Genomic DNA, 26,153 nt, shown 5'->3' with positions numbered 1-26,153 from the left:
CTCTGATGGTAGAGAAGGTTTTGATTCAGTTGGATTGAACAGTGGCAACCGGCCATTATAAGTGATGGCGGAAGGGTAAAGCAAAGATGTAACGTATAGAAGGGTAAGAAAGTAGGAAGAGTTAGAAAGTAAGGTGATTGATTTAAAGAAAGTTGCACATGAGGTCAGAGAAATGGTTAAATGTTATCTCAGCAAGGGTAGGAGTGGATAAACATGTCCTGCTGCAGTATGTGCAGCCTGAGTACCCCTTGTGTGAGTGAGACTAACGAGTTAGTTACTTCTTCCAGTAAAGGCCTGGTTGAAGAGCCAAGCTTTCACCTGCTTCCTTGAGATAGTCTTGTGTTAAGCGGAGCCTTTCAAGGAATGGATTCTAGAGTGTGGGGGCTACTCTGGAGAAGGCTCGCTTGCGGGTATCACATTGTGTAATGTCTTTTGGAGAGGGTGTGGTTAGTGAAAGTCCTTGAGAGGACCTTAGTGTCCTTGGTGGTGTGTGGAGGATCATCCTATTTTTCAGGTACTCGGGGCCATTTCCTTTCAGGGCCTTGAAGATCAGACATTTTCCGTGGCTCCTCATGCCATCTGGTACATGAGTAATTTTCAGAGCGAGTAGTGCCTTCCTAAGGAGATTTTTTTTCTCTTGTTTTTGGTCCCTTATTGGTTTAGGAAGTCTTTCTTTCCCCTACCCCCCCCCCCCCCCCCCAACTTTTAAATTTCCTTTTTTTAATATATTTTAAGTTTACTAATAAGATTCCAAGAATGAATCTTGTTACAGAAAATAAAGAGGATTAACACAATTCTTTCATCTTTACAAATCGTACCGTATAAAAGGTAGAAAAGAAAGAAGAAAAAAGCAAATTATATATAATCCTATGTTAGTCCACCATTTTAGAAAAGGAGCAGGCACAATACTCTAGGAAATTAAAGTTCAATCAAAACTACACAATTGGAAGCATGGAGGGGGAAATCATAGGAGAACATCAAATCGGATTATGGTGTAGATGTTAATAACACTTCTGGATTTGGGTGTGGTGCTATTTCCTTCTTTGATTCTAGACAAGAACTTAAGTGTACAGAATCAAAGAAAACATATTTCACTGAAGACAGCTTCACTATGCATTTACATGGAAAATTCAGCCAAAACAGACGGGCGTAATCTAAGAGAACTTTTGCACCTCTTTTGGGTTATTCTAGATACATCTGGAAAAATTCTAATTTGAACCCAAGAAAGTTTCTTCCCTGTGTCGAAAAAATTAAGAATCCATTCTCTATCTGGGTGCAATACAAAAGTCACAATAAGCGTTGCTAACTTTAACCCAGCATTATCATCCTCAAGTATTTGCGTGAGATTTAATGTCTCAAAAACAGTTCCTTCAACCACAGGCTGATCAGTCAATTCCTTTTTATAAGGCTGTAGGTAATACATTTTTAAAATTGGAGGATATGCTTGTTCTGGTATTTTTAATATTTCAAACATGTATTTTTAAAGTTATTAAAGGTGCTACAGATACTTGTTTTGGAAATTTTATTAATCGTAATGTTTTTGATCTACTGATTCTCTAATGTTTCAATTTTGCTCTGCAACCACTTATTTTCCTTAATATTTGTTTGAATTTGTTGAGAAGATTTTATATCTTTGCTATTAGTTTCAATCTTTTCTTCAATCACAGAAATTTTCTTTTCCAACGTAGCAACCCTCGCATGAGGAATTTGAACTTGTTGTAAAACTGAAACCAACTTTTGTGAAAAATGTCTCTAGTCCCATTAGGGCTTCCCATATAGTTTCTAATGTTATGATTGATTTGTAGGTTTAGCTGGTAAAAAGGACTTAATGATGGCAGTTCAATCAAAGAAACTCCAGGAGGCTCCAACTCCTTCCCCAACGATGTTACAACAGCAGCATCGCTGCCTTGCTGTGTCACGCCCAAGTTTATGGGAGTGATCAGCAATCCGCTGCTTGGGTCTGCCCCCGCTTTACGGAGAACCATGGCCTCTTCAGACCGTGGGAAACCCCGTTCAGACGATTCTTGCTCGGTTGCAGGCATCGGCGGCATCCTAATCTCTGGGCTGAAAGAGATGTCGACTTCAAGCTGTGGGGGCGGTTTACCTCCGCTGCTCCCACCCGCAGCGAAGAATCACAGCGTCCAAGGGCTCCTGGAGTGGTGAAGCGATCCATGGGCCCCGCTTTTGGTAAGATAGGTGCTGCGGGGCTAGAGCGCTGCCTCTCCGTTTAGGCATAAGGTAAGCGAGGAAGTTTTTCAAATCTAAAAAGGAGTTAGCGCAAGTCTAGGAGCGGCCTCACAGAGCTCCCTTCATGCCGCCATCTTGCTCTTGTTTTTTTCGCCCTCTTAGGCCTCGGCTCCGGTTAGGCCTGAGCTCTGGTTGGTCCTCTAATTTTTTTTTTTCTGGCACCATCGAGCCATTTGATTTGGCCATGGCTGTTTTCCTTTCCAGAGTCGAGGGTGGAACTGACACCTTGACGCCCATCTCAAGGACCTGGCTCTTCCGTATTGAGTCAGGCTTGTTCTCAGCCCTCCCATGAAGAGTTCTTTGCTTGAGGATCCACGGTATGTTCGGAGGAGGAGTTCTATGGTTTCCCATCTGACCTCTCCGTTCCTGAGGAAAGAAGAAAATCGCCACCTGAGAGCCTTTTCCTTTCCATCTTTCGTCAGAGAAATGTCTGCTGCCTTTCCGATTCCTTTAGAGACTAAGGATGAGCCCAGGGCTGAGATGCTTGAGGACCTGGACTACGATTCCCATCCTTGAGAGGCTGTGATGGTCCCACTTTACAAGATCCAATAGGACGTTCACAAAAAGAACTGGGAGTCCCCTCTGTTGGTCCCTGTCCTGCCCAAAACATTGGACACGATATATCAGATACAGAGCTTCCCTGGGTTTGATAGACCTCAGTTGCCTCATCACTCCTTGGTGGTGAAATCTGTGCTCCAAAGAGCCAGGAGTTCTAGGGACTGTGCTTCAGTGCCCCCTGTTGGAGAAGGTAGAACCCTGGATTCTTTTGGGTTGATGATGTATCGGGCCTCTATGCTTATTTTCCGTATTCAATCTTACCAGCTTTACTCGAGCCTATATTTGTGGAACTTAGTACGCAGTGTGTCTGATTTTGGCAGATGCTCCCACAGGAGCAGGCCGAATCTCTTTGCCAGTTAGTCAAACAGCAGAAGGCGAGTAGAAAGTTCTTGGCTAGTTGCACCTATTATACCTTTGTGGCATCCAGGATCTCTGCCCAGAGTATGACGATGCACACACTGTCATGGCTGTGTCTGAATTGGACCCTGCAGTTCAGCAGAGATTAGCGGGTGCCACATGCTGGGAAGATAACCTTTTTGGAGATGAGGTGGAGGAGGTCGCTGACCTCATCAAGAAACACACTGACACACTGTCCTGCCAGATGTCTTCTGCACCTTTTCTTCTTTATCTAGGAGAAAAATCTCTTTGGCTGGAATAAGAGACAGACTTAGATGCAGCAAACAAATATTGGTATTTCTCTAAGTCAGGACAAAAAGCAGCAAGCAAAATCTTTATTGGTATTTTTCTAAGTCAGGACAAACATGATTGATCCCTCTGGAGCAGTTTTGTCAACAGCCAGCAAGACGTTCAGGATGAGCTACAAGGCAGCTCAGGTTGTCTTTTTCATTCTGCACTTATATGTTATAAGTTTAATTTCTCCTAAACCTGTTCTAATTTATTGTACATAAAAGGATATTTCCTGTTCCTGTTTTCTTCATTATACAAAAAAGGTTATTTCCATTATTCTACCAGCCTCTCCTACTCCTATTCATATGCACACTTTGTGCTCATTGGCTAATCTCTTATCTCTAACACCTGATCCCATCATGCAGCAACAGCAAACAAGTTGCTTGCAACACCTGGCTCCTTCCCTAAACACGTATTTGTGGAGGAACATTTCCTTCTTTGGAAGGTCCTCAGTCTTACTCACCATCAAGGTTATATCATGTGTTTCAAAAACAACAAAAAGAGTCCAAATCTCCCGCAAAAACACACAAAGAACCAACAAGTCAAGCGGAAGATATCCAGAAGGACCAGACTGAAGTCACAGATGTTGAAAGCCAAAATGATTTATTGGGACCTAGACACGCAGCAGGTGCAGGCTTTTCTCCTTGTACCGAAGGTGGACACTCTTGTCAATCAGGTCTGAGCCAGTCAGCAGATCACAGCTCAGAAGATGCTGAGGTTGTAGTCCACATGGCATGTCATGCCCATGGCATATCTTCACATTTGAATTGCCCAGTGGATTCTAGCTTCCCAGTGGTGCCAAGCCTCGGGGAATCTAGCGGATGTCATCCAAATAACACCAGAGTTGGTTTAGTCTACTTTGGACAATTTGGTCCAATTTGACTGAGGGACTGCCATTCCAAATTCCTCAGCCCTAGAATTTGCTGATGACAGATGCATCCTACCTGGGCTGGGGAGCTCACTTGCACGGACTTGACACCAATAAGCATATATATATATATATATATATATATATATATATATATATATGTATGTATAAGCACATAAGCACCGCCACGCTGGGAAAAGACCCAAGGTCCATCAAGCCCAGCACTCCGTCTCCGACAGCGGCCAATCCAGGCCCCAAGAACCTGGCAAAAACCCAAAATTTAATAACGATCAATGGACTTTTTCTTCAGGAATCTATCCAGACCCCCTTTAAACTCAGCAAGGCCAGCTGCCATCACTACCTTCTCCGGCAGTGAGTTCCAGAGTCTGTCTACGTGCTGAATAAAGAAAAACTTTATCTGATTCGTTTTAAACCTACCACATTCTAATTTCATCTTGTGTCCCCTGGTTCTATTATTGTTAGAAAGTGTAAACAAACGCTTCACATCTGTCCGCTCTCCCCACTCATTATCTTGTAAACCTCTATCATATCACCCCTCAGCCGCCTTTTCTCCAGGCTAAAGAGTCCTAGCCGTCTTAACCTCTCCTCATAGGGTAGTCGTCTCATCCCTTTTATCATTTTTGTCACCCTTCTCTGCACCTTCTCCAATTCCTTTATATCTTTTTTGAGATGAGGCGACCAGAACTGAACACAATACTCCAGGTGCGGTCGCACCATGGAGCGATATAATAGCATTATAGCATCCTCATGTTTGTTTTCCATCCCTTTTCTAATAATACTCAACATTCTGTTCGCCTTCTTAGCTGCCGCAGCACATTGAGCCAAGGTGCATTGTCAGCCCAGGAGGCAGATTTCCACATCAACCTTCTGGAACTTTGGGCAATCTGGAACACTGTAAAGGCTTTCCAAGTTCAGCTGTTCAACCAAATTGTGCTCATTCAAAGGTTGTGATGTACTGCACCAACAAGCAGAGAGGCACTGGGTCATGCCCACTGTGTTAGGCTGTCCAGATGTGGCAACGGGCAGTCCAGCATGGGATGCTCCTCAAAACCACTTAGCTGACGGGGAAATCCAACTGCCTGTCAAACCTGGCAGTGTCATGCAACCGCACAAGTATCACTTAGTTTGGGCGTTGCCTGTGAGATCTTCCAAGTATGGGGCATCCCCTCCGGTGAATCTCTTTGCCACTCAGTTCAATCACAAAGTCCTTCGGTTCTGTTCCAGACTCCAGGCCCATGACAGACTAGCGTTGGATGCCTCTCTCCTTCATTGGGGGACCGGTTTTCTGTATTCGTGTCCTCCCATCCCTCTGGTGGGGTATACTTTGCTGAAACTCAAGCAAGGCTGAGGAACCATGATCCATACTGACCCAGGCGGATCTGGATACCCCTTCTTCTGAAGTTATCCTCCGAAGAACCTTGGAGACTGGAGTGTTTCCAACCCTCATCACGCCAGAATGAAGGATCTCTTCTACATCCCAACCTCCAGTCTCTGGCCCTCATAGCCTGCATGTTGAGAGCTTAGAATTTGCTTAAAATTTCCACTAAGAGGTGATACTCTTTAAAATGGAGGAGGTTTGCTGTCTGGTGCGAGGACAGTGCACTAGGTCCTTTCTTGCCCTACGCAGACCCTGCTAGAATATCTGGTCTCAAGACCAACTCTGTAAAGGTTCAGCTTAGTACAGTTAGTGCTTATCATCATCATCATCATGTAGAGGGTAAGCCCATCTCTGGACAGCCTCTAGTGTTCACTTCATAAGAGATTTGCTTTTGACAAAGACCCACCCCCCCTGTCATGCTTCCATCTGTGTCATGGGACCTCAACGTTTCCTCACCCAGCCGATGAAAGCTCCTTTTGAGCCACTATTTCCTGTCATCTGAAGTACTTGACCTGTAAGGTCTTGTTTTTGATGGCTGTTATTTCAGCTTGCAGGGTCAGTGAACTTCAGGCTCTAGCTGTGGATCCACCTTACACTAAGTTTCATCATAATAGAGTAGTTCTTCGCATGCACCCTAATTTCCTGCCTAAGGTGGTGTCGGAGTTTCATCTGAACCAGTCAGTTGTCTTTCCAACCTGTTTTCCCAGCTCTCATGTCTATCCTGGTTGCAAGTACACTGCACACATTGGGCTGCAAACGAACGTTGGCCTTTTACTTGGAGCAGACTAGGCCCTACAGACTGTCCACCCAGCTTTTTGTTTCTTTTGGTCCCAACAGGATGGGGATCATCATCAGGAAATGCACAATTTGCAATTGGCTAGCAGATTGTATTTTTTTCACTAATGCCCAGGTTGGGCTGACTGTTGAGGGTCATGTCGAGGCTCATAATGTACATAGTAACATAGTAGATGACGGCAGAAAAAGACCTGCACGGTCCAGTCTGCCCAACAAAACAAACTCATATGTGATAGTTTTTGTGTATATCTTACCTTGATTTGTAACTGTCATTTTCAGGGCACAGACCGTACAAGTCTGCCCAGCACTATCCCCGCCTCCCACCACCAGCTCTGCCACCCAATCTCGGCTAAGCTCCTGAGGATCCATTTTTTCTGAACAGGATTTCTTTGTTTATCCCACGCATGTTTGAATTCCGTTACCGTTTTCCTCTCCTCCACCTCCCGCGGGAGGGCATTCCAAGCATCCACCACTCTCTCCGTGAAAAAATACTTCCTGACTTTTTTTTTTTTTTAATCTGCCCCCCTTCCATCTTATTTCATGCCCTCTAGTTCTGCCGCCTCCCCATCTCCGGAAAAGGTTTGTTTGCGGATTAATACCTTTTAAATATTTGAACGTCTGTATCATATCACCCCTGTTTCTCCTTTCCTCCAGGGTATACATGTTCAGGTCAGCAAGTCTCTCCTCATACGTCTTGTAACACAAATCCCATACCATCCTCGTAGCTTTTCTTTGCACCGCTTCAATTCTTTTTACATCCTTCGCAACATATGGCCTCCAAAACTGAACACAATACTCCAGGTGGGGCCTCACCAACGATTTGTACAGGGGCATTAACACCTCTTTTCTTCTGCTGGTCACACCTCTCTCTATACAGCCTAGTAACCTTCTAGCTATGGCCACTGCCTTGTCACACTGTTTCATCGCCTTCAGATCCTCAGATACTATCACCCCAAGATCCCTCTCCCCGTCAGTACCTATCAGACTCTCACCAACTAACACATAACGTCTCCCGTGGATTTTTACTCCCTAAAGTGCATCACTTTGCATTTCTTCGCATTGAATTTTAATTGCCAAGCCTTAGACCAATCTTCTAGCTTTCGCAGATCCTTTTTCATGTTTTCTACTCCCTTCCGGGTGTCCACTCTGTTATAAATCTTAGTATCATCCGCAAAAAGGCAAACTTTACCTTCTAACCCTTCTGCAATGTCACTCACAAATATATTGAACAGAATCAGCCCCAGCACCGATCCCTGAGGCACTCCACTAGTCACTTTTCCCTACTTCGAGCGAATTCCATTCACCACCACCCTCTGGCGTCTGTCTGTCAACCAGTTCCTTATGTAAGAGCCATGGCGGCATCGGTAGCCCACTTGAGGTCAATCTTCATTGAAAAAATATGCAGGGCTGCAATATGGTCTTCAGTCCACACATTCACATCTCATTACTGCCTTACGCAGGACACCCAATGCCATAGTCAGTTTGGAAAAGTAGTGCTGCAGAATTTGTTTGTGGTCTAGAATCTAACTCCTCCTCCTCCTCCCCCCCCCCCCCCTTCCCCAAGGCCCATTTTTGTTCTGTTCCAGGCTGCATTCACACAGTTGATTATAGTTTCAGGTTCATTACTATTTTGCCCTCACAAGATTCAATTAACCAGTGGTGGTGGTTGTTTTCCATGAGTCCGGTAGGTATGGATTCCCACATCTGAGAATATGGCCTGCTTGTTCTTGGAGAAAGTGAAGATGCTTACCTGTAGCATGTATTCTTGGAGGATAGCAGGCCATTCGTTCTCACATACCCTCACACCTTCCCTCGGAGTTGATTCCATGCTATAGTATTGCACTGATGGTCCTGCGCTCTTGGGGGAGGGCATTCGCACAAGCGCGATGGGGACGCTGCACTTGAGCCTAAAGCGATAATAGCTTTTTTTTTTTTTTTTTTTTTAATGCTCCACACTTGCTGTCCTTGGAGTATCTTCACTAAGCTTTTGTTTTGTGTTAATTATTAATGTTTTCCTAACTTCTTGTCACCTTTTTGCTTATTTTGATTAAAAAATATATATTTTCTCTTTCCTCAATCCTCTCTCGAGTGGCTTGACCACAGGGGCAACCCCACAACAGATTGGCGCGGCTCCAGCACCAAATGCTGATTTTTTTTTTTTGATTTTTTTTATTTTTAAGGCAATAGTATGAGTGTGATTCTTCAAGTATAAGTTTTGGCGGACCTCACCCTGAGGCAGCATTTGTGAAACATGCCGCATGTTGGTGGGGGCGTCCATGCTCTGAAAAATGTGCAAATAAATTTGAAGAACTTTTACCTTGAAACATTTTAAACTACTTTGTACAGAAGTGAGACGTGTGAGAAAGTTGAGAATATGTATTGAAATTTTGTTGAAATTAAATATTTAAAGACTTCAAGAAAATGTTGTGCAGTTTGGAACAAAGTTTGATAAACAATAAAACATTAGATACAACTGAAAGTTTGAGAATTTTTAGGCCTGGCATATGGGGGGGGGGGGTTATTTTTGTTTTTCTGTCCTTGGTGCTGTGCATGGTAGTTTGCTTTCACTTCTACCTTTGCATTCACATATAATACAAGGTGTTTTATTGCACCCACTTTCCAGATTTTAAAGTGTCTATAATATCCAGCAGATAGCCAAGACCTGTTGATTCTTTCTCTATCACATCAGCAAAATTTGCCATTTCCTCTCTGAGCACACCACCCGAACACTCGTCCACTCTCTCGTTACCTCTCGCCTTGACTATCGCAACCTTGACTATTGGCCTTCCTTCCCTGCCTGTGTCCTGCCCTCGCCGACATTACGTCACACGAGGGCGGGACACAGGCAGAGAAGGAAGGCCGACGGGAGCTCAGCTGATCTGCCTGCTCCGGAGATGTAAGTTGAATAGCGAAGAGACGGGCTGGCGGCGACCCAATAGCCCGTTTTAACGGGCTCAACGGCTAGTTCTTAATAAAAGGTGCTGCAACAAATTCAGATTTATCCTCCATATTTGTGTTTTGTATGAAATTTGTTGTAAAAGGCCCAAGTCCCTTTCATTAAGAGCTTCCAGTATTAATGCTACCTAAGATCACAGGAGAGGAAATGAAAATGACTCACCTGAAATCACAAGGAATGTCTGTGGCAGATTTGAATCTTGCTGTCTTGGTTCCTAATTCTAACCCATTTCTCTGCTTATTTGGCTGCTCACATTCTGGAGAAGTTCTTCAATTACTGAGTGGTAATTCAACTTTTAATATTGTTTTAGACAGGGCCAGCCTTAGCAATTGCGAGGCCCTATGCAGACCAGTTAGATGGGAGACCCCTTGCTTGAAACTTAAGATTTCACGTAAGGTGGCAAGGATTTATTTATTTAAACAGAATTCTTTAGATCACCAACTACTATTGTAATCTTAGTGATTTACAAGTTTGGGATACCCTGGACCAAAAAGGCAATAAAATGGCTTAGTCCCTAAGGGTGAGAGGGGAATAAGAGAGAGGAGTTGAGGTCTGGCCTGCGGTGTGGTGGCAGGAGTTCAGAGGGTCAGTGCTGAGGAGCATGATTATCAAGGGGAAGAAAGAGAGAGGGAGACAGAGATGAGATGATGGGGGGGAAAAAGAAGCTTTAATTTTTAGTCAGCTGCCAGTTGCAAAGCTGACTTGAATAAGCACCAGGGCCCCTAGGAGTGCTGGGCCCTGCGCAGCCACCTAAGACCAGCCATAGTTTTGGAGGCCCTGTGCACTCTGGGTGCTGTTGTAGAGCAAGTGAATTGATTCCATTTGTCAGTGTTGGAAAGTGCCCTTGAAGTGCCCAAATAATACTAGGAATGTTGTGAATACTGCTTTTACTGCCAAATAAAAACTGTCATGCAAAAAAAAATTTCATAAAACAAAGACTCACAGTGTTTGAGTCTGCTGGAGCTTTTGCATTAAGCAGGTATGTAAAATTCATTTAGTGACTGAGCCTTTAGGGCAGTGCTTCTCAACCCAGTCCTCTGAGCACACCCCAGTCAGTCAGGTTTTCAGGATATCCATGATAATATGCATAGGAGTTGCATGCACTGCCTCTTTGGTATGCAAATCTATCTCCTGCATATTCATTGGGAATATCCTGAAAATCTGCCTGGGGATCTCAAGGACCAGAGTTGCCTACCCCTGCATTACAGGCACCGATTATGTATTTTTATATATTTATTTTTTTTTTTTTTTTTTTGTGGAAACCACACTTGTTTTTAGGAGGGTCTGCCTAGGTTCTTGATATACATCAGCAGTTGGCTATATCTCATCACTATGTACCCAGCATCAACCTTAAAAAAACACATCCTGCATTATGGCAGTGAAACGTGTTATGTGCCACTTAACGTGTTAAAGAGGTCTAATACACGTTATTGCCATAACACAGCTTGATAACTACCCTACTCTCCCCTCCACCCATAAATACCTACTGTACCTGACTCTACACCTTTTTAATAGCTTTCAGGCTTGTAGGTGGTATATATATGAAATCTAAAAACAACAGTTGTGTAGCCTGCTTTTCGTTTGTGACTATCACAAAGCTGGCTTGTGTCAGAAAAAAATAAGTTTCTGTACAGAATTTGTGATTTTTGTTTATAGTAAGAATGGATGTATTTTGGTATTTAGAGGAATCGGCTTCAAAAATCAGTTTAAATCTGAAGACACTCAGGGAATGAACTAGTCTTATCCATTTCTGTTTCTGTTCTAAATGGGAGATCTGTATTTATAGTAAATGGACAGCCACAGTAAAATTAGACTGGCACGTTGCCTGCCTAGTATGATGGATGGTCTAGGCTATAAATCTGGAAAAATAAGTGGACTTGGTTGCTCTTAAAATAAGTTTTACAGCATTTATGACAGTGTTGCAAGTACTGTGCTAAATACATGAGCAGACCAGATCCATAACTGCATTCCCAGAAGTTGGTAGAATCAGATAGGCATACTCCATACAAGGGCTGGCTTTAGGAGAGGGCAAGCAGGGTGGTTTACTGGGGCAAGGAGTGCCTCTGGGAGCTCTGAGCATGCAAATTAGTGGTGCTGCATGGCCCCTTGCTAACCCAATCCATGCCCTCCATTCTGAATGCATGCAGACCTACTGTGCCATATGGCCCTCAATCATCAAATGCATCCCCTGGGGGATTTTGGCTTTTACAGTGTGTATCTGATGCATATGCTTTTTACAAGCTGATTCTCTCTAAATTACACACTTATTGTGATCATATTGCCTTACTGCAGAGTGTTATTCATAAATGAAGATTGTGCCACTGGATAGTTTACCTGGAAGAATGATTGTTGTTCATTTTCAATTGAAAGGAAGCTCTGGAATGAGGGGGCATAGGATGAAGGTGAAAGGGGACAGACTTGAGTAACTGTGGAAATACTGCTTCACAGAAAAGTTAGCGAATTTGTGGCATGGCTTCGTGGTGGAGACGAAGACTGTATCTGACTTAAAGCAAGTTTGGGACGAATACATAGGATCTGTAAGGGAGAGGAAAGGATAGTAGATTGTGTGGCTGGGCAGACTGGATAGGCCATATGGTCTTTATCTGCCTTTATTTTCTCTGTTTCTGTGTGATATGATGATGATGTGTATTACTGTTTTTGGTCTTGTTGGGACCAAATAACCCAGTGCATTTGTTCTCTGATCCCTGTATTTGTGGCCAGATGCATATTGTAAAAGCCAGAACAATTTATCTGAATATCACAGAGCATGGCACTAATTCGGGCATTTCCTTAAAACAGGGGGTTCTCAATGCAGTCTTCAGGACACTTCCAGCCATTTGAGTTTTCAATCTATCCATAGTGAACCAGCATGGGAGAAATTTGCACACTATTATATGGCAATCTATCTCGGACATATTCATTGTGGATATCCTGAAAACCTAACTGGCTTGAGAACTCCATGCTTTAAAGATCTGACAGATTCTTTGTAGGGGGCTCTAAGTGATGCTATAACCACTTCCACCGAGACATTTACAATGATTCAGTATTGTCCAAAGGCAAGAGAAGGAAAGCTATATTGAGCTTTGAAGAAGAGATGTTCTTGTGCAGCATTTTAATGTTTTAATGCTACGGCTATTAAAAGTAGCACTCCCCAAGAAGGGAAGGTTTTGGTAAGGACCAGGATCCTCAACAATATTGATGCTCTGGGCTACTGCAAGACAGACCTGAAGGGCATAAAACAAGAGGGGAGATCGTTAGTCTGGAGAAGATGGGGAACACAGCAGGGCACAGTGGCCATCGGAAGAGATCCAGCGCACACATTTGTCCTCGCCCCTGTCAGAAGGATGATTGCAAGCATGTTTTCCACTTTTTACACTGCAAGAACCAAGAACTCATCAATTTTAGAGGTAAGACAAACACAAGCCATCTACGGGTTTTCCAAAAACTAATAAAAAGTGGACATACTTTAAAATACAACTATCTGTTTAGCAAACAAGATTAACATAATATAGTTCTTAATTTACTCGTGTTAACAAGATTTCCACACATTTTTTACTTCTAATTTTTTTACCCCCAGAGCAAGTTGACAGTACACCACATTTTGGTGAAGTCAAGTATATGGCCAGTCTTTGTACAGTCCCTCTCCTCTTCAAGCCTAGATGTAGACATGTCCTCTTTCTCCGGGTCCTCTGTAGTAGCCCAGATGTCTGCAGGATCCAGGATCACAACCTTGACTTTCTCTTCTGGCTGCACAAGTAAGTATCCTAGTCACAAACAGCATATCTGTGTTTTCTGTATAATTCAGCCTGAATTTCAAATCAAAGAGCTGTCTGAATCAATTTATAATATGTATTTTCTCTTCCATAGAGATGTCTGCACTGGAAACATTTTCATGGGCATTACCTCAAGGATGTAAACTTCCCCCAAAAGCCTTTGGAAGCTTGCAGCTAGATGCAGCAGAGAAGACCAAGAACTTGTCTCAGGAACTCAAAACACATGTTACAAAGGTTGGGTGTAAAAGGGAGGCTTCAACCAAGAGTCCACACAAAGTCACCCAGCAGACAGAGCATAGTCATCATCAGGGTACTACAAAGACATCCTGTGAATTAATTTCTTACAGTTCAAAGGCCCTTACCTCTTATCAGCCCCAAAATGTTGATTCTTGTTCAAAAATGTTGGAGACTCACATTCAGCATATGGAAATGCATCCTACAAATCAAAAGTCTGAAGTAAACAAACAGAATGTAGAGGCTGTAAACAATCCCCAGGTTGAATCTGCTTTGAATGAGAATGCGAGAAGATTCGGTCACAGGGAAAGGTTGCAAATGGAACCTATAGAGTCACAAGATGACTCTTCTTTACCTGGCTTTTCTCCAACTTCTGAGAGTGGTGCATCTTCTGCAAGGCAAGATTCACAGGTGAAGAAGAGGGGACGGCGACTCTCTTCTCGCCTCTTCCGTTCTTCACGCCATGTCTGCCTTGCTGATCTTTTGGAGCTGGAACAGAAGAGAATGGAGGCTCAACAACGGGATCAGGAACAGGTTGTAAATCAAATGTCCTGTATAAATGAACAACTGGAGAGCCTCTGTGACCTCCACAGCACAATAGCTGCTGATTTGCATGGAATTCGTAATGAAATGACCAGCATTGGTCAAGTATTGAAAAGGATGCTACATGTTATTGAGCAATCTGTAGCCACACCGTCCTCTCAAGCTCCAGAACAAATGGGACCAGAAACAGCTGCACTTAAGAGATCTTTCAGGAAAAGGACAGGACAACCATCTTCTCTTTTTGAATGTGCTCCATCTTCTGTACAGCTCCCTCTGTGGAGAGGAATACAGAGAAGTGAAAAATCTTCTCAGGAATTCAGTCCTCCATCCACATAATCCCTCTGTTTTCCACATCTTGTCTATTATAAAACTCCCAAATTGTTCATAAATTAAATTTGTAACAAAATACTATTGTCCATTTTTTTCTAGCACAGGTTTTGAAGTTTGACTGAATTCTTTGAATCAAAGATTTTAAAAAAAAATTTATTCTTCATTTGGACATGGGTATATTTCTTGTTGGATGACCAGAATTCCTTTTATGGGTCACTTGGTAGACTTCTGAGAGTCAGAAGAATTGCTGTTTCCATTAGGTAGCTTCCCACTATTCCAGAACCTGTGGATAGTAGAGTCCATCAATCAGCAAGTGGAGATAGAAAATACTGAGGAGAGGAGCAGGATTGTATACCAAGAGAGGTGTCTCAGTGCAGTTTTCAGTTCTCTATCTCCAGCAGGTGGATGGACATGCTTTGCAGGCTCTTGTTCTGGGTGATTTTCTCCTGGTCCAGTTGGTCACTGGTCGCCAGTTGAGATTTGCAAGTGTCTTGAGTCTGCAGAGTCATATTTGGAAGTCTTCAGATCCCTGTCTGTGGTGGGTTCACTGATTACAGCAGTGGCTTAAGAAAACCACCTTGAAGGGGGCAGTGCAGTAAAAAGACCTAAAGGACAGGAAGCTAGAAGGCTCACTGAAACATGGCTTTAAGTGACAGTGTGCAGCTTGTTTATAGCAAGACCATGCCTGAAGTGGCATCAGCAGTCAACAACACATGACAGGCACCATAATGCCCAGCTGGCACGATTAGGAAAGGGATCTAGGCATTGTTGGTGATATGTTGAAACCCTCTGCTCAATGTGTGGCGGCACCTAAGAAAGCGAAGAGAATGTTAGGATTTATTAGGAAAGGATTGGAAAACAAAAAGGAGGATGTTATAATGCCTTTGTATCGCTCCATGTTGCGACCGTACTGCAACTATTGTATTCAGTTCTGGTCACTGCATCTTAGTGGAATTAAACAGAGAAGAGCGATGAAAATGATAAAGGGGATGGGACGACTTCCCTATGAGGAAAGGCTAAAGTGGCTAGGGTTCTTCAGCTTGGAGGAAAGATGGCTTAGGGGAGATATGATAGAGGTCTATAAAACAATGAGTGGAATGGAACGGGTAGCCGTGAATTGCTTGTTTACTCTTTCCAAAAATACTAGTACTAGGAGGCATGCAGTGAAGCTAGAAAGTAGTAAATTTTAAATTGGAGAAAATATTTCTTCACACAACGTGTAATTAAACTCTGGAATTCGTTGCCAGAGAATGTAGTAAAAGCAGTTAGCTTTACAGGGTTTAAAAAAAGGTTTGGATGGCTTCCTAAAGGAAAAGTCCATAGACCATTATTAAGTTGGACTTTGGGAAAATCCATTGCTTATTTCTAGAATAAGCAGCATAAAATGTACTGTTTTGAGATCTTGCAAGGTACTTGTGACCTGGATTGGCCACTGTTGGAAACAGTATGCTGGACTTGATGGGCCTTTGGTCTGTCCCAGTATGGCATGTATTTGTGGAAGCAGGGTTGCCCTACTTGGTAGATGCTGCTATTTATGATGTTATGGGTGACTGTCTGCAGAATGTCTTTGCTTGTCCTGGCACATCTGCAATTCTGGTTGCAGCATTGGACAGTGGATTCAGCATCAGTCATGTCTAGTTAGACTTCCCTTTCAGGGCAAGTGGCTATTTGGAGAAGATCTCAGTAACTTGATGAAAGAACTAGGGGCAACTAAGCAACAACAGTTGCCAGAGGATAAGCCAAAAGCCTCTGATCGTCCATCTTCAGGGGACTCTCAATTTCGAGATGGTACTGGCTTGGTCATCAGCAATATGGTCAGTAGTCCCGCTTTCAAGCATGCCAATTTTCCTTTTGTTCAGACAGGAAGTCCCTCCTCTGTCAGAGTGCCCCATGCCTCCAGAGCTTTGCAATGATGCGAAGCTGGTCCACTCTTTTATTCTGGTGGGAGGATGACTTCAGTTTTGGGAGGAGTGAGCCAAAATCATGTCGGACCAGTCCTGTTCTGGATATTCTTACAGAAGGAGGAGTGGCCTAGTGGTTAGGGTGGTGGACTTTGGTCCTGGGAACTGAGTTCGATTCCCACTTCAGGCACAGGCAGCTCCTTGTAACTCTGGGCAAGTCACTTAATCCTCCATTGCCCTATGTAAGCCGCATTGAGCCTGCCATGAGTGGGAAAGCCCGGGGTACAAATGTAACAAAAAAAAAAATAAAGTTGGAGTCTTCCCACCCAGTTGTACCTCTCTTCTTGCAGTCTTTGTCATAAAGGAACCAAGGTAGTTGAGGTTCAGAACAGCGTAGATTCTTTGCTGGCGCTCCAGACCATTGATTCAGTTCCCCAGGCCAAACAGGGATAAGGCAGATTCTTCATTTACTTCAATGTCCCAAAGAAAGAAGGCACCTTTGTCCAGCCTTAGATCTCAAAGGTCTAAATTTCTGCCTCCAAGTATCCTTCTTTTGCTGGAGACACTAAGAGCATTCATATTCTCAGTTCAAGTGGGAGAATTTCTCACACTTGGCCATACGAGTACATATGTTTCATTAGAGGTTTCTACATTTGTGGTCCTGGGCCGTCACTTCCAGTTCAAGGCTTTGCCCTTCAGTTTCGCCACAGCTCACAGAACATTTACCGAGGTGATGCTGGTGGCAGCAGCCTTCCTTCAGTTTCAGGAAATCAGAGTTCACCTATATTTTGATGACTGGCTCATTCATGCGTCGTCCCATTCGGACAGCGTGGCAGTGATGGATGAAGTTGTCAGTCTACTGCATTCTAATTCTATTTGACACAGCGTGGGAGAGGATCTTCCTCGCAGAGTGCAGGAGATTGAAGCTGGTCAAGAGATTTGTCTTCTGTTCGGTCAAGACAGGCCCAGGGTCTGAGACAAGGTTCTGGGGTCAATGATGGCAGTGATGGAAGTGGTGCCAATTGGCAAGGGCTCATATTCAGCCATTACAGAAATCTCTTCTCAGCTGCTGATCTCCAGTGTCACAGAAGTACAGCTTTCATTTTACTTGGATGCTGGTTGCCAGATGGAGTATGCAGTGGTGGTCATCACCCAGGAATTTGACTGTTGGAGCTCCCTTTTTGATAACACATTGGGAGATGGTGAAAATGGACACCAGCAAGTTGGATTAGGGAGCTCATTGCAAGTTTAATCTGACACAGGACATCTAGATGTAACAGGGGTCTCGGTGGTCAATTAATTGCTTGGAGCTCAGGGCAGTGCAGAATGCCTTGCGTTACATCACTCCTTTTCTGGCAGGGGCCCCGGTCCAAGTTTTCTCTGAAGATATGACAACAGTGGCTTCTATCAACAAGCAAGATGGGACCTGCAGCTGTCTGATGGCAGTCGAGGCGGCCTTCCTCCTGAGTTGGGCAGAGAAAACTCTTCTCTGCTTGTTGGCATCTCACATTGCTGGGCCCTTGAATGTGGAGGCAGACTTTCTTAGCAGGCACTCCTTGGACCTGGGAGAATGGGAACCTTCCAATCAGGGTTTTCAGCTGATAGTAACCCGATTGGCATTCTTTTTCATAGCCATAAAGTACAGAAGCAGAGAAGCCTGAGTGCCCAAGTTCTTCAGCTGTTGGCAAGAACCAGGATCAATGGGGATTGATGCCCTACTGCAGCCATGACCCAGAGACGCACCTACTGTGTTCCTTCTCTCCTTAGCCATGGTACATGGATCTGATTTGACTTCTGAACAGGGTTTCCTCTGTCTTCTGCATTTGCATGGCCTACTGAAGCAAGGTCCAGTGCTCGTGGAGGATCTGTGCCCTTTTGGTCTTGCGGCTTGGCCATTAAAAGGGCTCAGTTGAGACGAAAAGGTGTTTATGATTTGGTCATTGCTACCTTGTTTTAGGCTTGGAAACGCTCTACATCCATGGCATATACGAGGCTGTGGAGGACGTTCGAGGGCTAGTGTTCTTGGCATGTGCTTTCTCCCTTTTCTGCTCAGATAACACACATCCTAGTGTTCCTCCAGGCAGCTCTTCAAAAAGGATTGGCATTGGGGTCTCTAAAAATTCAGTTTGCTGCTTGGATCTATTTCAAGAGCAGACTACAGAAGTTGTCTCTTAGGGGGAGCAAGCTGCTTGCAGCTTCCCTTTCATATGCCATGTCCAGAGTGGAACCTTAATTTAGTCCTTTGAGCTCTTCAGAAGCCTCCTTGAAAGATCTTATGCTAAAGACAGCATTCTTGGTAACTGTTGCATTGGCACATAGGGTTTCAGGCTGTCTTGTCAGGATCCCTTTCTTCGCTTTGCTGAGGCAGAGGTCTCCCTTCACACAGTTACATCCTTTCTTCAAGAAGTGGTATCTGCATTTCATCTCAGTCGATCTGTGGAGCTTCCGTCCATTTGCAGAGAGGACGAATAGGCTCGATATCCTTCCTTGAAGCTTCTCGATATGCGTAGAGTCCTCATTAGATATCTGGAAGTCATGAATGAGTTTCACAAATCAGACAAACTGTTGTGCAGTTTGTTAAACAGAGGCTTGATCTTATGACTTTCAAGCCCACAATTGCTAAATGACTGAAGAAGGCTATCGTGTCAGCTTATTTGCTTGTGGGGAAGCAGGCGCCTCAGGCCTTGCAGGCTCATTCTACAAGGCATACAGCAACATTCTGGGCAGAGACTACCTCACCTGGCGTATATTTGCAAGGCGGTGACAGGGTCAACGCTGCATATCTTTACTAAGCACTACAGCAGATGTTGTGGTGTGATTGGAAGTTTAGTATTGGGCTTCAGTCCTCAGGGCAACGACACCAGGATCCCACCCACTCTAGGGATTGCTTTTGAACATCCCACAGATTCTGGAGTAGTGGGAAGCTATGTAATGGAAAGAGAAACTAGGTCTTATCTGTTAGTCCTTCCCACTATTCCAGAGGCCCACTTGAGGTTTCTGAGATGTTTAGTCGGTGCTTCCTGCTCATCTAGTTAGTTCTAGGTTAGCAAGTTGTTTAAGGTTGTTGTGTTTATTCTCCTTACTGCTTTCTCTACGTAAATACTGAGTAGCTGGACTGGATGTCAAGAGAGATGTCGTGGCTCAGTTTCAGTTTTTTTAGTTTTCTGTCTCATCTACTGCTTGATGGACACAACTATCTGACAGGTTCTGGAATAGTAATAGTGGGAAGGACTAATGGAAAGAAAATTATCAGGTAAGATTTAGTTTCTCCTAATGTTTTCATTTTGTTGTGGGTTTTTTTTTTTTAGTTTTTACATTTCAGAATATATGCAGAATTTTGTTTTACATAATTTTTAAGTTTTGCAAAAATTCAATAAAAATATTTTTTCCTCTTATAATGCAAAACTTTCTGAAATGAACCAGTATGTGATCTCTGAAGAATGCACAGATAACATTGCTTTCTTCAATGATCACGGCTGGTGCAAGAATATTCGGCACCCTGGACAAACCTTTACTCCGGCACTATCCCTCTGTTGCTATGTAATTAACTTAGTAGTAGCAACTCCAGCAAAACACTCGTGTGCGGCAGCAGTTCTCACACAACACTCTCCTTTGGTAGTGATGCCTTTGGCATGGCATCTCTCTTTCTGTTTCTCTCCTACCCTTTTCTCTGCTCAATGCCACTGTTAGGCACATGATTTTAATTCTTCCAACTAAGTAGGGAAGGGGGAGGTCCTTCCATCTTGTGCTGTTTGTACATCCCCCTACCTCACTTGACCATCGGTCATCGAACATCCCTATTAAGTTGTGGTAACTTTTTGTTTGAACATGCAAAATGTAAATGACATTTCCTGGTTTTGCCCCAAATGATGGGGAAGAACCTGAAACGATTTTTTTTGTGTGTATTTTATGCACACTTTTGCAAACAGGGCACACTATTTGCTGAGAGTGCACACTGTTCCCCAATAGTTCTTTTCAAATAGTGCATTCTGTTGGCTTGTGGTGTGTACTCTTTCCTGATTTAATACACACATGCGTGCATTATCAGGAAAGACTATGCACTCTTCGAAGTGTTCCTTATTTACAAATAGGGTGCACTCTTTCTGAAGAGTGCACAAGGTTTAGAATATTGTTTCTGAAACAAACAAGTAAAAGTAGTTCAGTTGTATAGCAGGGGTGCAGCCTTTCTTTTTAGCTCTTGCCATCTCTCTTTCCATTTCTTCCCCGCCATCTTACCTTTTCATGGCCCTTTCAGCTCCCTTACCTAAATGTCCACACTATATTTTTCTCTCCTCTTCCACCACCACCGGCTCCTTCATTCATATGCCTTCTTTCCTATTCATCCCCCTTGTCATCAGCCTTTCATTTTTCTCTTCTCCTAACATTTAGTCCAGGCCTCTCTTCCCCTGCTTCCTGCCGTTCTTTCACAGCATTGTAGATAATTAGTCAGTTACTTAAGTTCATTTGGTAGGAAGTTCCACTGTGTGGAGCCCATGCTCAGTCTTTACACTAATCAGTTTTATTCGCAGTGAATTTATTTGTGAGAGTTCTTAAATCCCACTGCTTCCAAAATGGTCCCGCCCTTACCAAATGCAGCCTTACAAAGAAACACCGGGGCACAGCTGAAATTTGCAGCTGTAATACTCTCAAACCTTCATCCAACAAAACCCTCAATGTCTTTACTTTTTATTGTGCTCTCTGACAGAGTCTGACAGAGTACCACTCAACTTGGGGACCTCCTCCAAAGTCCTTCATCCTCTCTAATTTTAGCTAATGCTCTCCCAGCCAATGTGCTACTGCTATCGACTAAAAGAATAAGTCTGTAACACAACACACTTCAAATGCACATGAAATATCAAGGGTTTCAGTTCTAATCCCTGGTACATACAGTTTAGTGAAGCTCAAGTAGAGTTAATTCCTTCCCGCAGGACCTTATTAGCTTTACCTTTCAGAGGACTACAGTCATTCCAGTACTTTATATGTACTCCAGTCTTGCACAGTCCAATGAAACAGCAGCTTGTGATCAACTGTATTGAAGGTAGCAGACAGGTGTAAAAAAGGACTAACACCTGTCTGCAACCATCCTGATACCACTCCATAGCGATAGTAGTATAGACTGTCCCCTCCAGAAATCTGATTGTGAGAAACCCAGCACACCTGCCTCTTCTACAGATGATAGTACTCCATGATAAACTTTCTTCTCAAGTTTCCTCACAAATGTAGGTTTGATACTGGTCAGTATGAGCTCCTCTTCACTTGACTTACGCCTACCATTTTTAGAAGGGTCTTTCGTACAATCTGGGAAGGCAATGCACCTTACACCAGCAATTACAGCAGTGGGGTTATCTATTTCTATTCCCTTTTTACCAGGATGCTTGGTAAGTGGTCCAGTTTGCATAAGTGTGTCTTCATGTTCTCCATACAGTTCATACAACCTGGCATATAAGTATCCCTAAATCCTTCTTTTTTTTGTTTTTCTTCCCTATCCTGACAAACTGAAGCTGCTACAAAAGACATGAAGGGTGGTTTTCAAAGTTCCCCACTTTCTCTAGTTTCTCCTTACAAAAAAAAAAAAAAAATCTTTATAACCCTCCACATTCAAAGTATTATGCCTAACCTGCGCCACACCTCTACCAAACCCCTTAAAATCTAATGTAGCAGTTTTGGCCTATTCACCACTTTTCCAAGCTGCCTTATACTGTCAAATATGTTCCCTATACCTGTTCAAAGCATCTTCTAACATATATTTTCTTAATACCCCAAATTCCATTTTTGTTGTTTCAAAAGTTGCAGACCTGGATAACGCTCACTGTTTCCTGTGCTATACCTATGTACATAAATTGTCTTCTTGGGAGCCAGTTTCTTTTTAATCGACTGAAAACAAGCCTGGACTTCTGGAATAGTAACAAAATGTCACAGCAAAGAACTGGCTTGGACTTGTCAAGCAACTGTAAGACCGTCTGCAGAAATGTTCTGGGCAGTACTCTTTAAAAACAGATGTACTTTTGCATGGGATAATCTTGCAAGCCATATACCAAATAGGAATTCTCTATTGTACATGCAAACACATTTACAAGCATATTTCGGTTCAGTTATAACAATGAGTTTCCTGAGCTGGATTATAAATAGTTTTGTACCTGTGTTTATGTTAAATATTTTTATTGCTTTACTTATATTACACAAGTAATAACTTGTTACATGCAACACAGGGAAGTAATACAGATTCAATATGTCTTCACAAAAAAAAAAGGAAAAACTTTTTTGACATTTTTGTTTCGTATTTAACCCTTTCTTAGACCACAAACTTGGGGCGTGACCAAAACATTTGAGGACATCAAAGAGGAATACAATAAACAGGGAAAGGCCCAGCCCGCCCTACGTTAAATCATACAGCCTATTTAACAGTTGTTAATTCCCTGATAACTTCTTCAGGTCTACGAAAGCCCTAAGCTGATCTGGTACAAAAAAACATATGATTCCCAAATACTTAACTATGCATTTACAAGGGTAAGCTAAAAAGAAAGTAGCCCCCAACAATTTTGTTTCATCTCTCATATCTAACAAACTTTTCCGTTCGTCGAGTAGATGTAGTGACATCTGGAAATATCCTTAATTTTTGGCCACAAAATGTTTGGTTAACATTTAAAGTATAATTTCAAAATGGCATTAAAGTCTTGTTCAAATACGAGTGATACCAATAATGTGGCCCTTGTTGTTACTTCTGATAATGAGTCCTCCCAAATCAAGGAAATGTTTCTTAAATCATCCAGTTTCTCTTCTTCCTGGACCTGTTCCATTTCTTCATAAGAACCTACTTGTCTTTTCTTTTCTGGAAGAAAGAATATCTTATTTATAGGAGGAATATTTTGAGCTGGCATTTTCAATAAGGTATTTTATAAATAGTTCTAAAGGAAGAATTCCCCAACAGGCCTTGAGAAGTTCAATATCCTCATATTTAGACTGTTATAATTTTCAATTTGTTCTATTTTTTTTTACGTATAAGCGTGTTATCTTTCATAACTGCTGAAACATTGTCCTTAATAGACACATCAGTTTGATATTTTAGTACCTGATCATTGAAATTCTGCTGTGATTTATCCATCGATTTGGAAAGCTGCTCCACCGTTGAAACTAGTGGTGTTGTTTCCTGAGTTGATTTTGTAACAGAAAAGTTCAGTTTCTCAGTTGCCTTCCAGAGGGTGTCAAGGGTTACCACCACGGGAAGGTTCAATACACCCTTCTTATCCAAGGTCTGTGCTTCCACTGCCGCTCGCCCTGATGAGAAGCACCACAGGGCCCAATTGCAGCACCTTCCGCGTTCTTGGGACCCGTCATCTCCACCCACGACTCGGCAGGACATGGTGGTATCTTGGCTTCCGGGGGGGGGGGGGAATAATGTTGTTTTGTGATCCAGGGGTGTCGAGGTTCCTTCCTTGGCACACACAGCGAAACTTCCTCCGGTTGTAATCCATGGGCACCGGAGTGCGAAGCTGTTGAGGGCTTGATGCTTCGGGGAAGACGCAAGGGCTGGAAGTGGTAAAGACCTTACAATCCTCTTTCTCTTAGTATGAGGCATAGCGGCAGCGCTAATAAATTCAATTCAAATATCTTGAGTAAGCCCTCCTAAACAGCCTCACTCCTCTCAGCATGTCGGGCGCCATCTTGGTCATGCCCCGACTGTTTTGTAACTGTGTTTTAAAACCTGTATTTTTACCTTCCAATCAGTACACAATTGGTATTGCAAGTTTTCTCTATAAATGTATGTTCTTTTTGAGAATCTGACTTCAGCCAGCTCTTTGGTCTTATCTGAGTTGCTTTTTAGCAGGAGAGTTTTGGTTGGATAGACTATATCACTTTGTTTTTAGTCAAGAGAAAAGGGTTTTCCACATAAGAGGAAGATCTCTTAGTGAAGAAGAGCTGTGGAGGGACGGGTCACATTTATCTAGTATGATGCAGACATTGGGTTGGAGGAGGGGTAGTTTTTTTTTTTTTAACCTATCAATTAATGTGCGTAAAGTTGATTTGTGTGTTTTTAAAAAAAAAATTCTAACCTCCCTGTTTTACTCAGGGGCGTATCTGCGTGGGGCCACAGGGGCCAGGGCCCCCGCAGATTTCGCCCTGGCCCCCCTCCCGCCGCCAACCCTCCCCCACTAATGTTGTTTACCTTTGCTGGCGGGGGACCCCAACCCCCGCCAGCCGCCAAGGTCTTCGAAGTTCTTGTTCGTCCTCCTCCGTGGCCATGCTGTACCCTGTTGATTCGGAGTCTGTCTGACGTCGCACCATGTTGTACGTGCGTACAACGTGGTGCGACCTCAGACAGACTCTGAATCAGCAGCGTACAGCATGGCCAAGGAGGAGGACGACGAAAAAGAACTTTGAAGACCTCGGCGGGGGTTGGGGTCCCCCGCCAGCTGAAGAATTATTTTTAAAAGCAGGCGGAAGCGGACCTCGGCTGGCGGGGGTTGGGGTCCCCGCCAGCAAAGGTAAACAACGTCAGCGGGGGAGGGTTGGCGGCGGGAGAGGAGGTGGAGAGAGTCGTTGGTGGCAGGGGGGCTCTGGCAATGGCGGGGGGGGGGGGTCGGTGGTGCTGGGGGGGCCAGCTAAATGTGCCCCCCCCTCTGGCCCCCCCCTGCTGCCAGAGTCCAGATACGCCCCTGGTTTTACTAAGCTGTGTTCAATACTGAATGTGCTGTGTCGGCATTAGCATGCAGCAGCCAGCGGGCAGGTGTTTAAACTTTGCATGAGTGGAAGGCACGAGGACAGAAAAGGTCTGAAAAATAGCATGTAAATTTGAAAATCAAATCTCTACACTCTGTTTTCATAGCCTGGCCTCTCTTGACACCTGAGAACTTCTCTCCTTATTTCGGCTAAGAAGTGAGATGCTCTGTGAAGTTCACATGTTCTTTTAGCTGCACATAAACCAGGATTAACCCTTGGGTGGACCAGCCCCATAATAAGGGGCCTTGTATGGCTGTGACTGGAAAGTTAAACTGACAAGGAGGAAACAGCAAGGTATGAAGTGCTGTTCACCGTCTCCTGACTGGAGGGCAATGCATATGGGGTGACGAGAATAGACAGACCTCTTATGCCCACAGTGGCTCTGGTTCCCCATCTCTTTTTCCTTCTCCCCCCCCCCCCCCCTCCCCAACGTTTCTGCCAGTAGCGGATTTACCAGGGTAAAAATGTCCCTTTGGAGCTATTGAATTAACACATCTGAGAGGGCCTCTCCTAAGCACTGGGGCTTTAAACTTTGCCTATTCCTGGCCAGACATAAGAGGGCAATTTTCAGACACACTGTGAGGGGGTTTATATAGAACACTGCCACTGACCCTTAAGAATAGTCCCTCAGTCTGAGCCACGTTAAACCCACTAGTCCAGTCCAGGGAGGAAGTGAGATGGGAGGGATGGAGCTGAAAGGACAGGAATCAGGAAATATAAAAGGCAGGGCCAGAATGGGGTTAAGAAAGCCCAGGGAAGGAAGAAGAACTGAAGCCCCAGCCTACGCCTTTACTGAATGTGTCTAGCTTCTATGACCTGGCAGAGGTAAGCCAATTTTTTTATTTGAAGACTTGTGAGCCTTGTTTCTGAGGTCTGGCTGGAGTTGGACCTGGAAATCCAAAAGATAGAATCTACAAACTGTGTGCTTGGGGCATGGCAGTCAGGCCAGAGACAGTTTTGGGACCTGTTAGCCACAGGCCCCTGCTAGGACTTTTCCTCTGAAGATAAGAGACTCTGCCTTTGTTCCTAGGCCTATGAAGTAACAGGCCTCCTATCTCAGTTAATAAAGCACTTATTCCATGTTTACAACCTTGTCTGGCTGTGTTATTGTGAAGGCCCACCCTCAACCCTCGCTCACAGTATC

At 43.7% G+C, this 26,153-nt stretch overlaps 1 protein-coding gene across 3 annotated transcripts in view; it reads left to right on the top strand.

The window, feature by feature from the left end:
• The window catches only part of SIX4 (SIX homeobox 4), a 53,668-nt gene that overhangs the window by 8,728 nt on the left and 18,787 nt on the right, over window positions 1–26,153 (top strand). The window contains exons 3-4 of one of the 3 annotated variants that reach the window (XM_030214361.1): window positions 13,088–13,265; window positions 13,378–13,503. The exons of 1 other annotated variant lie outside the window; for it this stretch is intronic. In XM_030214361.1, coding sequence (XP_030070221.1) covers window positions 13,088–13,265; window positions 13,378–13,426 — 227 coding nt within the window. In that variant the 3' untranslated portion in view covers window positions 13,427–13,503. Of the gene's footprint in view, window positions 1–13,087; window positions 13,266–13,377; window positions 14,430–26,153 lie in introns of those variants that run through there. One more of the 3 variants, XM_030214357.1, reaches the window with a different exon arrangement.

This window comes from Microcaecilia unicolor, chromosome 9 (genome assembly GCF_901765095.1).
Source record: "Microcaecilia unicolor chromosome 9, aMicUni1.1, whole genome shotgun sequence".
Lineage (NCBI taxonomy): Eukaryota > Metazoa > Chordata > Amphibia > Gymnophiona > Siphonopidae > Microcaecilia > Microcaecilia unicolor.
The sequence above is the reverse complement of the archived record's forward strand: the minus strand, read 5'-3'. Positions and strand labels throughout refer to the sequence as shown.